The following is a 15,149-nucleotide window of genomic DNA, read 5'->3' as shown; positions in this document are numbered from 1 at the left end:
TTATATAGCACAAGGAACTCAATACTCTGTAATGGTCTATATGGGAAAAGCATCTAAAAAAGAGTGGATATATGTATATGTATGATTCACTTTGCTGTACACCTGAAATTAACACAACATTGTAAATCGAGTATACTCCAATAAAAATTCTAAAAGTCATAGAGAAAGAAGAAATAAAGTTAGGTTAGGGTTATTCTCTGAATTGCACATGGTAATTAGAAAAAGTAGCTTTCTGGATGAGTGTGAGTGAAAAAGTTTTATTAAAGAAGTGAAAATATTTATAAAAAAAATATTTTGAAAAAGGATGGTGCAGATCAAGGGTTCTGTGTGTCCACAAAGTCTATATGATTTTGATAATAATAATGATGATACTTTTCACTCACTTCTCATGAATGTACAAGGAGTCTTCCGTAGGCTACATGGTGTGTTAGACTGAATATAGAAGCATTTGTAAGAATCCAACTATCTTTTTTTGGCCAGTTTTTAATGCAATTAAAAAAAAATTATGGTAATCTTCTTCTTACTATTTGGTTTTGCTTTATATTTTTCAAAAATATGTTACTTATATTAATGTGTAATGGATTATTACATATTACCTTCAATAAGTTAATAAATTTTAAAGTTTCCAGTTTGTTTCAATATAATAAATACTAATAATTAGAGCCCACATAAATAAAAGCTCTTCATGGTTTACAATAAATTTTAAGAGTGTAAGTTCCATATGACTAAAAAGTTTTAGAGACCTTTTTAAAGTTCTCTAAAGAAACAAGAAAATACTATTTATTCCATCTTCAACTATGTTCTTACTTTTTACAAATCCCAGTGATATACACCTTTATGGTCTTTGTAATTTATGAGAAGTCATTTAAAATAGATCTGTTTAAAAACCCTTAAAGCATTTTATTCATAACATAAAAAATAAAAGCTTTTGCACAGAAAAGGAAAACATAAGACGAAAAGACAACCCTCAGAATGGGAGAAAATATTTGCAAATGAAGCAACTGACAAAGGATTAATCTCCAAAATTTACAAGCAGCTCATGCAGCTCAATATCAAAAAAACAAAGAGCCCAATCCAAAAATGGGCAGAAGACCTAAAGAGACATTTCTCCAAAGAAGATATACAGATTGCCAACAGACACATGAAAGAATGCTCAACATCACTAATCGTTAAGAGAAATGCAAATCAAAATTACAATGAGTTATCACCTCACACCAGTCAGAATGGCCATCATCAAAAAATCTAGAAACAAATGCTGGAGAGGGTGTGGAGAAAAGGGAACCCTCTTGCACTGTTGGTGGGAATGTAAATTGATAGAGCCACTATGGAGAACAGTATGGAGGTTCCTTAAAAATAAAACTACCATACAACCCAGCAGTCCCACTACTGGGCATATACCCTGAGAAAACCATAATTCCAAAAGAGTCATGTACCACAATGTTCATTGCAGCTCTATTTACAATAGCCAGGACATGGAAGCAACCTAAGTGTCCATATACAGATGAATGGATATAGAAGATGTGGCACGTATATACAATGGAATATTACTCAGCCGTAAAAAGGAATGAAATTGAGTTATTTGTAGTGAGGTGGATGGACCTAGAGTCTGTCATACAGAGTGAAGTCAGAAGAGAAAAACAAATACCATATGCTAACACATACATATTATATGTAATCTAAAAAAAAAAAAAAATGTTTCTGAGGAACCTAGGGGCAGGACAGGACTAAAGACACAGGCATAGAGAATGGACTTGAGGACATGGGGAGGGGGATTGGTAAGCTGGGACGAAGTGAGAGAGTGGCTTGGACATATATACACTACCAAATGTAAAATAGCTAGTGGGAAGCAGCCACATAGCACAGGGATATCAGCTCGGTGTTTTGTGACCACCTAGAGGGGTGAGATAGGGAGGGTGGGAGGGAGATGCAAGAGGGAGGAGATATGGGGATATATGTATATGTATAGCTGATTCACTTTGTTATAAAACAGAAACTAACACACCATTGTGAAGCAATTATACTCCAATAAAGATGTTAAAAAAAATATTGAGCTCCTTAGAAATTGCTCCTTTTGCAAAATATATTTATAACTTAACCAAAATAAATAATTCATACCTCACCAAGTGAGTAATAACGCCTTGGGATCTGGGAGTCCGGATAGATGTTTTCAAGGTACCAAGAAAAGGGCTTACACTTCAGATTTTCTCTTAGTGTTCTTCTGACTGACACATCTCCATAATCCACTTTGACAACACCTGCAATTTTGCAGAGAAACACACAAATCAGTTTGTGCTATTTTCATTTCAGCACTGTTTCACTGTTTACTTTGCTATCAGTTTTTTTTGTCTATAATTAAACTTGCATCAAATTGAATTGCATATGCAGCTGCTACTACACTGATTTTCTTACTATCATCCAATTAGTACATTAAATGGATATTAAAAGGTTTTCCATTGGTTATAACTTTTCAAATGCAAATATTTATCACCAAGTACTTGTACTTCCTAGATTCAATAATTAATCAACTAAGTGTAATTTGGTATTAATTTAGTATCTCATAATCAAAGCTTAATTGAGATGTGTGATAACGTGGTTGTTTCTCTTTAATAAAAATTTCAGTAGCTCCACTATTTTTATTATTGCTCATATTTTCCCTTTAGTGTCATTTATTCACCACTTGTGGATTTCATGAGAAATTTACATAAATATAGTCCTCACAATGGACGGCACATATATGTTCTAAATTTTCCTTCTTCTTGAATTTTTATTCTATCTAGGTTTACCATAGACCTAATATTTTTTTATTGATTTTTTTTCCTATCTTATTTTACAAGTTAGCGTAAACCACTTCAAATCCTTGAGTAAGTTAGTAAATATATAAGAATAAAGAAACATAAGTAAATGAAATATACTTACATGTGTATATTAAAATTGCTTAATTGTACTTCATATAATAGACTATATGAATTTAAAATGAATATTTCCATTGAAGATCATAAAAGAATGCTCTTTAGTTGAGAAAAATAACAATGCCACTAAGTTTTATATAAAAGATACGGTGACATGAATTGCTCATTAATATTAAAATGACAATTGAAGTGACTAAATAACTGTGATAAGATGACAATTATTTCTTAGATTATTTTGAAAAGGTCTCTGTTTAACATGTTTAAGACTAGTAAGCAACCAGACTTTGGCACAGGAAAAAAATGGCCCAGTATTTAGTATATTCTGTCCCAACCAAGCAGCAAAGCCAATTAGTCATTTTGTAAGAAAGGAACAACTGTTTAGGAAATTGAAATGTCTGTAACTAATACCATTACTTGGGTCACTATTTTCAAATGAGGCGATACTCTTGAAGCTCAATCACCTGCCCGTCCTTCCCACCCCCCACCACCCCTGTTTCTTTCAGAATTTTTGTTTTCTCAAAATTAAATGTCTTACTGTTGTTAGAAAGCATTCTGCTGTGCTTAAGCAGCCAAACCATTTCCTTCTAAGATAAAATATTGATTTTTCTAGCTAGTGTTTGGATGAAAACAACGTGATCTTTGGGCTTTTTAGACAGATAAATACTTCCTTTCAAAATAATTCTATCCAGAACTTCCAATCTGGAGTGCAGCTTTCAAAAGAAGAGGTTCAGAAACATTTACAAAATAGATCACTAAAAGAATTTCTCTTTGTGTTAAGAGCTACACAAATATATGGTCTTGAATATCATCTTATAAAAAGATGCTATTGGACCCAGAAAAAAAAGGCACTGCTGCTTCAAAGGACTTAGTTCAACATTTAGTTTTACGGTTCTCGTTTCATTTTCGAGGTGGGCAAATTTACTCAAAGTGGCTTATTTATATATCAGTATGCTCCCTTTTCATCATGTTCAGATTTAGTATTCCTGGCTCCAGAATTTTTTCCTAGGAGGCTTTTATGAGCACTTTTCTGATTGGAAGAAAGTTTAAAGGTTCATTTGCATATATTTTACATGAGATAAGAGAAAATGTTAATTGCCCACATCAGATTTTTCAAAGGGTGGTTGGTGGAGAATGATAGAGCTTATTGAGATTACCATTAGAAATGCACAAAAATACCATGGACTTGATATTTTGGTAAGCATTGCTTTTCCCCTCTGTATGGATATTTTCCTACTTAGAGGTAAGATATTCAGTATTAGGTAAGACACAGAAGTGCTCACCAAACTTTCATCAATTCCTCCACATTTCTCAGAACGCTGCAGTTAGGCAAGGACATCTGACTGGTTCTGACCAATGTCCCTCTGGTTGTAAGAATAGAAGGACTTGTATGAGACCCGTCAGCTCTCTTTTCCTCTGCCACAGGCCTCATACTCCTGTGTGTGCAGCTACAAGATGGTGAGACCTTTGTTAGTTTGTGTCAATGAGTGACTATGAAACAGAGTCTGAATTAGATTATTCATTTCCATGGCTTAAAATACCTTCTCACTTGTTTCCTAAACTATTGCCAACCCAAACCTCTCTGAAGTAGTTTATCCCATTGTTTACCCAGCAATTTTACTGGGATTTCTAATAGGTGTGTCAAATTTGACATGTCTAAAAAGGTCCTCTTGATTTCCCACATGATCCATCGTCAAGGTTCTACATTTCAGTAAGTAGCACAAATATCCACCCATTTTCTCAAGGCAAAAACACGGGAGTATTCCTTTTATCTCGCACACACTTTCAATTCATTAGCAATTCACAATATGGATCTTTCTACTTACTGTGGGGTTACATCCTGAAAAACCCATCATAAGTTGAAAATATCATTAAGTCAAAAATGCAGTCAATACACCTAACCTACCAAACATCATAGCTGAGCTGAGCCTACCTTAAATGTGCTCGGAACACTTACATTAGCCTGCAAGTGGGCAAAATCATCTAACATTAATCCAATTTTATAAAAAATTATTGAATATCTCATGTACTTTATTGAATATTGTACTGAAAGTGAAAAACAGAATGATTGAATGGATACAGAATAGCTGAAAGTGAAAAACAGAAATGATTGAGTAGGTACGGAATGGTTTTAAGTATATCAGTTGTTCACCCTCCTGATTGCACGCTGACTGGGAGCTGGGGCCGCCTAGCTTCTCAAGAGAGCATCACGCTGCATGTTGCTAGCCAGGAAAAATATCAAAAACTGAAATTTGAGAAGTACAGTTTCTATTGAATACATATTGCTTTCATGCCATAGTAGAGTCAAAAAATTAAGTTGAATCATCATGAGTCAGGGACTATCTGTATATCCCCAGCCCCTCTACCATCCCCATCACCATCCTCGTCCCACTCTCTCTCATCTCTTGCCTAGACTAGCATTGCCATAGCCTCTTCACTCGTCCTCCTGACATCTTACATTTCTGCATCTATCCTTTATTTACTGTTGCCTGCTCCCTAGGCAATATAATTGAAATATAAATAAAATCATGTGCTTCTCTGCTCCAGAGCTTCCAGTAGTTTTCCATTGTGCTAAAAATAATTGACAATATCCTAGCCATGGCCAAAGCTTCTTCATGAAATGACTCTGGTTATCTCTCTGAATTAATCACCTATATTCACTTCATTGTAGCAACACTGGCTTTCTCTTTCTCTTTTTCCCCCCTGTCTGGAAAGGTATTACCCTGGAACTTAGATGAGTTGTCCTTCACTTTGTCCAAATCTCTGCTCAAACTTTACTCCCTCAGGTTCACCCTGACCTTCCTATCTAAATTGATCACCCTTCCTATCATCCTGGTAATGCTCTATCCCTCTATCCTGCTTAATTGTTCTCCAGCATACTTGTTAGTACGTGATATCGTATCACAGGTTAATTCTCTCATTGCCTCTCCAAAGAAAACTTTGGACAAATTATTTAATCTCTTGAAGCCTAAGGTATTCTGTCTGATGATATCTTGTACGATGTTGTGAATACTAAATAATGTCTGAAAAAGGCATAGTACAGTACGTGGTATATAATAATTACTGAATACATATTATGTATTGTAATGGACACCTGTTGTTTTTGCCTGCCCAACATCCATTCTGCATTTTGGTAAGAGCATTCAAGTTTTCTTTGGGCAACCATCACAGCCCCACTTTCACTTTGTGTGTCTTGGTGACCGTGTTCCCCTTCCTGCCTTTCCGGCTCCACTGGGATCATAGAATAAAGGCATTATCACCAGTGAATCTTGCTGAAATTCACATTCTGATTCAGGTGGTCTAGAGGTGGGCCTGAGAATCCGCATAGCTAACAAATTCCCAGGGGATGCTGCTGTGCTCAGGCCAAATTCTGAGTAACACCCAAGACAATCAAAGCAGTCCGTTTCTCAGCCTTACTCAACAACCCATCATAATGATTGGCTCAGGAATGGGCACGTGAACTATCCAGGCTAATAAAAGTATACTCTGACAACTTTCTAGGACTGTTAGGAAGTTGAAGCTCTGTTTCTTCTGGAATTGCTAGCTATAAAGATGATTAAAGCCTGGAGCTGCTGAGGCTACCATAGAGAGAATGCCTAAGACAGTGAAGCCAATACAGGAGTAAGATAAACATGGAAAGAAAAGCAGGCAAAGAGAGAGAGCATAAGCCAGGCCAACATTAAGTCAGCAGATATTTATCATCTTCCAGCTATATACAGGGCACCGTTTTCTAAGCACTTGGGATACATCAGTGAACAAAAGTATCTTCCTCAATGGAGTTTACATTCTAGGGTAAGGAAACATAAGCAAACAGTAATACATTAGAAGGTGATACATGCTATGACAAAAATAGAATAGGGTGAGGGAAGAAGGTTGCAATAGAAGGAATCAATGAATTATGATTTTTTTCAAAGGCAACTTACAGGAGTTGCAGGTTTTTAAGGTATGTTTTTCAATGGGACTTGCACAAATGCTGGAGAAGCTCTGACCGAGTTTCATGATGAGTTAGAATGAAAAGTATTTTAAGTAACTCTACATTTGCAGGTTTGATTAATAGGTAAATGATAACATTTATGGTCAGTTTTATTTAATAACCTGTCATTCATCATTTTAAAATCTATTTCATGGTAGTATTAAATTTAGATACATAGAACAATTATGCTTTAATTCTTTAAATAGATAATAGATAGAAGGTCATAATAATCTCAGTTAAGTTCTTCCCAAGTAGATACCTAATAAGCCTAATAGTTCTGGTTACCTATAATCAAAGTACCTGATGACAGAATAGCCTGATTATAGACTAAAGTTTAGAGTTTTGTGCATAAGAATACATATTGCAGCATAGCTTAAAGTGGAGAAAAGGGGAAATAATTTCCTTCAATAAGGGAATTCTTAAGTAAATCAATGGTATACCTAACTGACAAAATATAATTGCTGTATTGAAATAATTATGTCTATAAAATATGGGAAAAGTAAATAAAATATAAAGAATTTTTATTACACTGTCATCATAACTGAGTAGAATGAAAATATATGGAACAACAAAAATAACTGAAAAATAAAAACAGTACATTCCCTTTGCTACTAAAAAAAGAGAAAGAAAAAAAGTTAAAAAATCTATTTTTTCCTTAAGCACAAAAGTTAAAACTGTACAGCCAAAGTTTTTTATGTACAATGATATATTAACAATATACTTGATTATTATAGATAAGTATACATAGTTTCAGCTAAGAATTTTTTGATATTTTCAAAATTCCTTATAAAGAGAAAAATCATCCTTATTTTGTTATTTTCTTTGAAAAATTGTCATCAAAAGCTTTTTGAATAAGTATCTACATTTCTTCCTTCTCAAGTGTAATAAAAAGATCATTTTTAAGCCAACTAAGGATTACTGTATTCTAGAGTATCTAAGTACTATATTGTGTCAGATGTTTAGCAGATTAGTTGGAATTTTTTTTTAGTTTAAAAATACTCTTTTAATCTGCCATTTTAATTTTTACCCATTCTTAATTTGCATACAAGTTACCCAGGCTCATAACCGTTCATTAGGAAGTCACTGGATAGAACTATATTAAGAGGCTGATGACACATGCCAGCTAATAATACACAGTGATTATCTGTTAAATTTATCATTTACTATTATTACTTCAATTTTATTTTAACGGAATAAAAATGAAATAATGAATTGTACAAAGATCACAGCTTCTGCTGAGAGCAGTAGCACACAGAAGAATCAAATATCAGACAACTTCTCAATTTATTTAAGTCTATCTGATCTTTATAGTCAAAAGTGTGGGCAGGTCGGAAGGTGGCAAAGACGGTGGAGTAGGAAGACCCTGAACTCACCTCCTCCCAGAGACAAACCAAAATTATAACTATTTGCATAATAACTATCTATGCAAATGACCAGAAGATTTATTCCAACTGAAGACATAAGGAACCACATAGTATGATATGAGTCACAGACTTAGAGAACGAACTTATGGTTACTGGGTGGGGAGAAGGGATAGATTGAGAGTTTGGGATTAACATGTACACACTGCTATATTTAAAATAGATAACCAACAAGGACCTACTGTATAGCACAGGGAACTCTGCTCAATATTCTGTAATAACCTAAATGGGAAAATAATTTGAAAAAGAATAGACACATGCATATGTATCACTGGATCACTTTGCTGTACACCTGAAACTAACACAATATCATTAATCAACTATGCTCCGATATAAAATAAAAATTAAAAAAAAAAGAAGGAACCACAATAAGATTAGTAGGAACGATGGAGACACAGTATAGTCAGAACCCAAAACTTCAGGGTTGGCAACCCACAAATGGGAGGGATATCACAATTATAGAGGTTCTCTGCAAGGAATGAGGGATCTGAGCCCATATTGAGCCCCCTAGCCCAGGGATCCTGCACCAGGAAGATGAGCCCCTAGAATGTCTGGCTTTGAAGACCAGCAGGGCTTATGTTTAGGAGAGTGGGAAGGCTATAGGAAACAGAGATTTCGCTGTTAAAGGGCTCATGCAAAATCTCATACAATCCAAATCAAAGCCCAGAGATGGTAGCTTGAAAGGAGCCTGGGTCAGACCCATTTGCTGATCTTGGAGAGGCAGGAGACAACTGGGTCTCCTTCTGGGGATGAAGAAGGAGATGGCCACTGGAGGCCGCTATTTTGGGGGGATCATTTTACTCCTATAACATTATTGCTGGCAAGTGACATTTTGAAATCCTCCCTCTACCCTGTAAGTGCCATGGGCCAGCAACAGCCCCGATTCCGCATGGTATGCAGATAGCTGAGTGGGGACTGGGCCATGCATACCAGCAGGCCAGCACCACTCCCATTACCCCCGGGCCCCACAGTCAGCCATGCTGGGACCCAGCCTGTCAGTGGGCTAGCACCAACCCTGGCATCCCTGGTCATCAACCAGTCACTCTAAGACCTGGCCCTGCCCACCAGCAGGCAGAAACCAGCCCTGCACCCCACTGGGCTCTGCAGCCAGCCACTCCAGGACCCAGTCCTGCCCACTAGGGGACCAGCAGCCACCACACCAGGCAAGGCCTGGCAACCAACCTGGCCAGGGACCAGCCCTGCCTATCAGCAAGCCAACAGTAGTCGGCTCTGCCACAGCAGAAGGCAACATGCTGCCACATAGAGCATAAAGAGCACAAAGCTCTAGTGACCAGAGGGGAGTGTGCTGCTGGGCCCCATAGGAAGCCACCTAAATAAGGCCACATTTCAAACATTGGAAGACATAACCTCCCTAACACATAGAAATAAACACAGAAAGTTAGGCAAGATGAGGGTAGAGAGGAATATGTTCCAAACAAAGGAACAAGATAAAACCATAGAAAAAAGCTAAATGAAGTGAAGATAAATAGCCTACCTGACAAAGGCTTAAAGGTAATAATCATAAAGATGTTCAACAAACTTGGGAAAAGAAGAGATGAACTTAGAATTTTAACAGAGTTAAAAAATATAAAGACGACTCAAAATGCGCTGAAGAGTACAGTAACTGAAATAAAAAAATACACTTGAAGGAATCAACAGTACAGAGATGACACAGAGGACAAGGTCAGTGGACTGAAAGAGGAGTAGAAATCACTGAAGCTGAACAGAGAAAGAAAAAAAGTTTTAAATGCTGATAGTTTATGACACCTCTGTGAAAACATCAAGTATACTAACATTTGCATAATAGGAGTCCCAAGAGGAGAAAGGGTAAGGGAACTTATCTGAAGAAATAATAGCAGAAAACTTCCCTAACCTGGGAAACAGACATCTAGATCCAGGAAGCACAGAGACTCCCAAACAAGATGAACCCAAAGAGGTCCACAGCAAGACAATTTATAATTAAAATGGCAAAAATTAAAGAGAGCATCTTAAAAGCAGCATGAGAAAAGCAACTAGTTACATTTTTAAAGGAAACTCCCATAAAGGCTATCAGTTGACTTTAGCAGAAACATTGCAGGCCAGAAGGGAGTGGCACACTATACTCAAAGTAATGAAAGGAAAACACCTGCAATAAAGAATATTCTACCTGGAAAGGCTATCATTTGACTTGAAGGAGAGATAAAGAGTTTTACAGACAAGCAAAAGCTAAAAGAGAAGACCAGAACTAGAAATATGAAAATTACAAAAGGAAAAATCTCATTGGTAAAGGCAAGCACACAGTAAAAGTAAATCAACCACTTATAAAACTAGTAGGAAGGTTAAAAGACAAAAGTAGTAATATCTATATCCACAATAAGTAATTAAAGGATACATGAAACAAAAAAATGTAAAATATGTCAATAACAAACATGAAGGGGGAGTAAAAATGCAGGTTGTTAAAATGCATTAAAACGTAAGAGATCATCAACTTAAAATATTTATATATAAAGGCTGTTATATATGAACTTCATACTAACCACAAATCCAAAGCCTAGAGTAGATACACACCCAAAACAGAAAGGAATTCAAACATAACAGTAAACATAGTTATCAAATCGCAAGGGAAGAGAGCAAAAGAAGAAAGGAACAAAAAAGAACTACAAAAACAACCAGAAAACAATTAACAAAATGGCAGTATGTACATACCTATCAGTAATTACTTTAAACATAAAGTAATTCTTAAATTTTTTCACTTCATGTTTTTTCCTTAAGTCCACTATAGATACTCATACATACTTTCTCATTAAATCTCTGTAATATCCCTATCTATTATTGTTTTTGTTTGTTTGTTTAAGGATGAAAGAATTGAGACTTTAAAAGGTTAAATAACATGCTCAAGCTTACTTAGAAAATATCAGGAGGAGGATCAGAAGTCATTCACATCCATTTATCACAGTCCAAGCTCTTGCCCATTCTACTAGAACAACATGGAAAAATTGGAGAAACTTTGAAAAACCTGTACAGAGATATCTTTCCCTGGATAGTGGTACACGACATGGTAATTATCATTCCTTGAAGGATAGGATCCACTTGGCAAATTCTCCCAGTCCTAACAGATCAATGTGATCCAAGATCCAGGACAAACTTGAATTCATAGAAATAAATGATCAGTAATGACATAATTGGGAGTTTTTCTATTGATTTGACAATTAAATACAAGCCAGAAAGTTTCAGTGTGCAATTGAATGATCAACCAAAATATTTCCATAAAATGCTTCATGAATTTTGTACTATCCATTCCTCATTCTGCAGGATGCTGGAGATAACTGTTTCTTCAGTTTCATGACACATATTATTATATCTTCTCTGAAGTAGTGATATATTTTATAATCAATGGCATCTTACAATTGCTCGAGCGCAAAACACATTGTATTGTAACTGATGCTGCTTGAACATGTGCAAACTTGTTTTCCTCTTTGTAGAATAACAAGCCAATTGCAGTTTCAGTAATTAATTAATGCAAATTTAAATCAATAGGCATTTAAATACATCCTGATTATTGTCTGAAAAACTTTCCTTTGATACTTCTGGTAAGATCAAGAAAGTGCTAAGATGAAAATTTCGTGAATGGTTTTAGGGACTTTAAAGAAAATCCCAGGAATAACAATGTTTTAAGAAAGCCCACATCATCAATCATCTTGATGGTACTGAGAATGACAGTGGATGGAAAACACATACACAGCAGTAAATCTGCATTGAAAAGTGATTCAAAAGAGTCAGCCTCCAAATATGAAGAAGTTGCTTGACCAATTTATTTTGCTTATTTAAAACAAATTCTATGTAGTACAAGAATGACATATGATCAAAAAGCTATCTGGATAGTTTATGTCTGAAAGAGTTCCCGTAATAGGGACAAAATAATTTTAAGTGAAAAGGAAGTGATACATTATACTTAAAGTGGAGACTTTTTCTTAGTAGCAAATAAGAAAATGGTGATCTTTAAATTGATGACAGCTTAAATTAGATGAAATATAGTACTTAAACATTAGCTGGTCATATTTTAATAGAAACAATGAGTTAAAGTCAAGTAAGTATCTTTACTACAAGACTTCTCATAACCTTTACTATGTTACAGTGCATTTTGAATATCGAAAGTAATATTTCCCAAATTTAACTGTCCTTTCTGAAAAATTTTGTGACAATAATACTCCATTGAAAACGTTTTGAGAAACATAGCTTTATTGTATTTTCTATGTCTAAGCAAAAAAATTAGTCATTTACAGGACATAAATTGATCCTGTTAGAGAAAAACCTTTGTGGGGGGAAAAATTCTATATGCTTTTCAAATTTTTTCATTAGCAAGTTTCCATTGCAAGATTTTAATTAGGGCTTCCCTGGTGGTGCAGTGGTTGAGAGTCTGCCTGCCGGTGCGGGGGACACGGGTTCGAGCCCTGGTCTGGGAAGATCCCACATGCCGCGGAGCAACAAAGCCCGTGAGCCACAACTACTGAGCCTGCGCGTCTGGAGCCTGTGCTCCGCAACAAGAGAGGCCACGACAGTGAAAGGCCCGTGCACCGCGATGAAGAGTGGCCCCCGCCTGCCGCAACTAGAGAAAGCCCTCGCACAGAAACGAAGACCCAACACAGCCAAAAATAAATAAATAAATAAATAAATTTATGAAAAAAAGATTTTAATTAAACCGAGACAATGGCAGTAAATACAAACACATATATTCATTGATGGGTGTATTTATGTTCAGTTCTTAGAACAGTACCTGGTGCCAATAGTTATTCTTTAAATATTAGTTGTACTGATCTCTGGCACATGCTCTCTCTTCCCTCTTTTTCATTCCATCTCATTCTCTCTCTCTCACTTTCTCCCATATATGTGTGTGTAAGAAGTATGTCTTGGGAACCCTCCCACACTGTTGGTGGAAATGTAAATTGGTACAGACACTATGGAGAACAGTATGGAGGTTCCTTAAAAAGCTAACAATAGAACTACTGTATGATCCAGCAATCCCACTCCTGGGCATATACCCAGAGAAAACCATAATTCGAAAAGATACATGCACCCCAATGTTCATTGCAGCACAAGAGCCAGGACATGGAAGCAACCTAAATGTCCGTCAACAGAGGAATGGATAAAGAAGATGTGGTACATATATACAATGGAATATTACTCAGCCATAAAAAAGAATGAAAATGCCATTTGCAGCAACATGGTTGGACCAAGAGATTGTCATACTAAGTGAAGTAAGACACAGAAAAACAAATATCATGATATTGCTTATATGTGGAATCTAAAAAGGTACAAATTAACTTATTTATAAAACAGAAGTAAAGTCACAGATATAGAAAACAAACTTATGGTTACCAGGGGATAAGGGGGAGGGGGAGGGATAAACTGGGAGATTGGGATTGACATATATACAACTACTATAAACAAAATAGATAACTAATAAGAACCTGCTGTATAGCACAGGGAACTCTACTCAGTACTCTGTAATGGCATATATGGGAAAAGAATCTAAAAAAAAAAAAAAATAGAGTAGATATATGTGTATATATAACTGATTCACTTTGCTGTACACCTGAAACTAACACAACATTGTAAGTCAACTATACTCCAATACAAATTAGAAAAAAGAGAGAAGTATGTCTGTATTTAAGAAATATGTCTCTATTTGCTTTCATGACTTAGAATTACTACTTAACACTTACTGAAAGTGTTGAGAGAGAGAGGGAGGGGGGGTGGGGAGAGAAATAATTATATACAAAATTTGGCTCCAGAGCATTACCTGGTTTCATTAACAAAGAACATCATTAACAATTTTAAATATTTGAGTGCATTTTCCTAGTCTGTATTTTGTCAGCCTTGTCTGCAAAGCCAATAAGTACATCTAATTATGTTTTTGGATTGTGAGTTATTAGAAAAAAAAAAAAAAAAACTAATATGGCCCAGGAAGACTAGTGTGAATTGGTTATTACATTTTATAAACTAAAGCAATACCTGAGATTATATTATGGAGCACGTTTCAAACAGAAGAAATACTAAGTACACATAGTCAGTTCTTGATTATTTAGGCTAACAAAATGTAAACCTACAGTGTGTGTGTGTGTGTGTGTGTGTGTGTGTGTGTGTGTATATTTCAACAGGAATGACTTCTGTATCTTTTAAATATTTGTTTATTCAGCAAAGGAAAATAATTCTGAATATACGGAGATATGATTAAAGGAGATTAAGAACACATCAGTTCACTTAGAGAGAGACTGGTTCTCACTGCCTGGGTTTGAATTCTGCCCTGCAATGTACTAGATGTGTGATATTGAGCAATTTATGTAACCTCATAGGGCCTCAGTTTTTTCCTCTATTAGATGGGCATAATAATAGCATCTTCCTTAGAGTGTTATTGTGATTACTAAATGAGTTAACAAGTAAAACACTTAAACAGTGCATGATACATAGTAAGTGTTCACTAAATGTTACCTATTATGTTTGCTATTGTTTTAATGTGGATATGGACCTCAAGGAGCACATCATCCCATCACAGAAGAGTAGGCTAGTAATTCTCTGAGCCTGCACACTTCTGTTGTATATCAGATGGAGTGGGAATCAACAACTTTAACATTGGCCCTGATGCCCTTTCAGTGAGAAGCACAGCATACCTCACTTTCAAGACTTCTCAGAATTGCACTCCTACAGGTATCATTTAAGGTCTCAATCCAAGCATTTTTCTAACCCCAAAGTACTAGTAAAATGAAGCTGAAGCTCCACACATCTCTGTACTTATATTTCACCTACCTACGTTTGTGCATTATGGTGATTTTGACACATACACCACACAAGAAAAACACAAATTCCGTAATC

The 15,149-nt window shown here is 35.7% G+C and overlaps 1 protein-coding gene across 6 annotated transcripts in view; it reads right to left on the bottom strand.

The window, feature by feature from the left end:
• GALNT13 (polypeptide N-acetylgalactosaminyltransferase 13) overlaps positions 1-15,149 on the bottom strand; it is a 574,171-nt gene that overhangs the window by 76,135 nt on the left and 482,887 nt on the right. For all 6 annotated transcript variants that reach the window (XM_057551814.1, XM_057551815.1, XM_057551817.1 and 3 more), the window contains one exon: positions 2,116-2,255. In XM_057551814.1, coding sequence (XP_057407797.1) covers positions 2,116-2,255 — 140 coding nt within the window. The remainder of the gene's footprint in view (positions 1-2,115; positions 2,256-15,149) is intronic.

This window comes from Balaenoptera acutorostrata, chromosome 8 (assembly GCF_949987535.1).
Source record: "Balaenoptera acutorostrata chromosome 8, mBalAcu1.1, whole genome shotgun sequence".
Classification (NCBI taxonomy): domain Eukaryota; kingdom Metazoa; phylum Chordata; class Mammalia; order Artiodactyla; family Balaenopteridae; genus Balaenoptera; species Balaenoptera acutorostrata.
The sequence above is the reverse complement of the archived record's forward strand: the minus strand, read 5'-3'. Positions and strand labels throughout refer to the sequence as shown.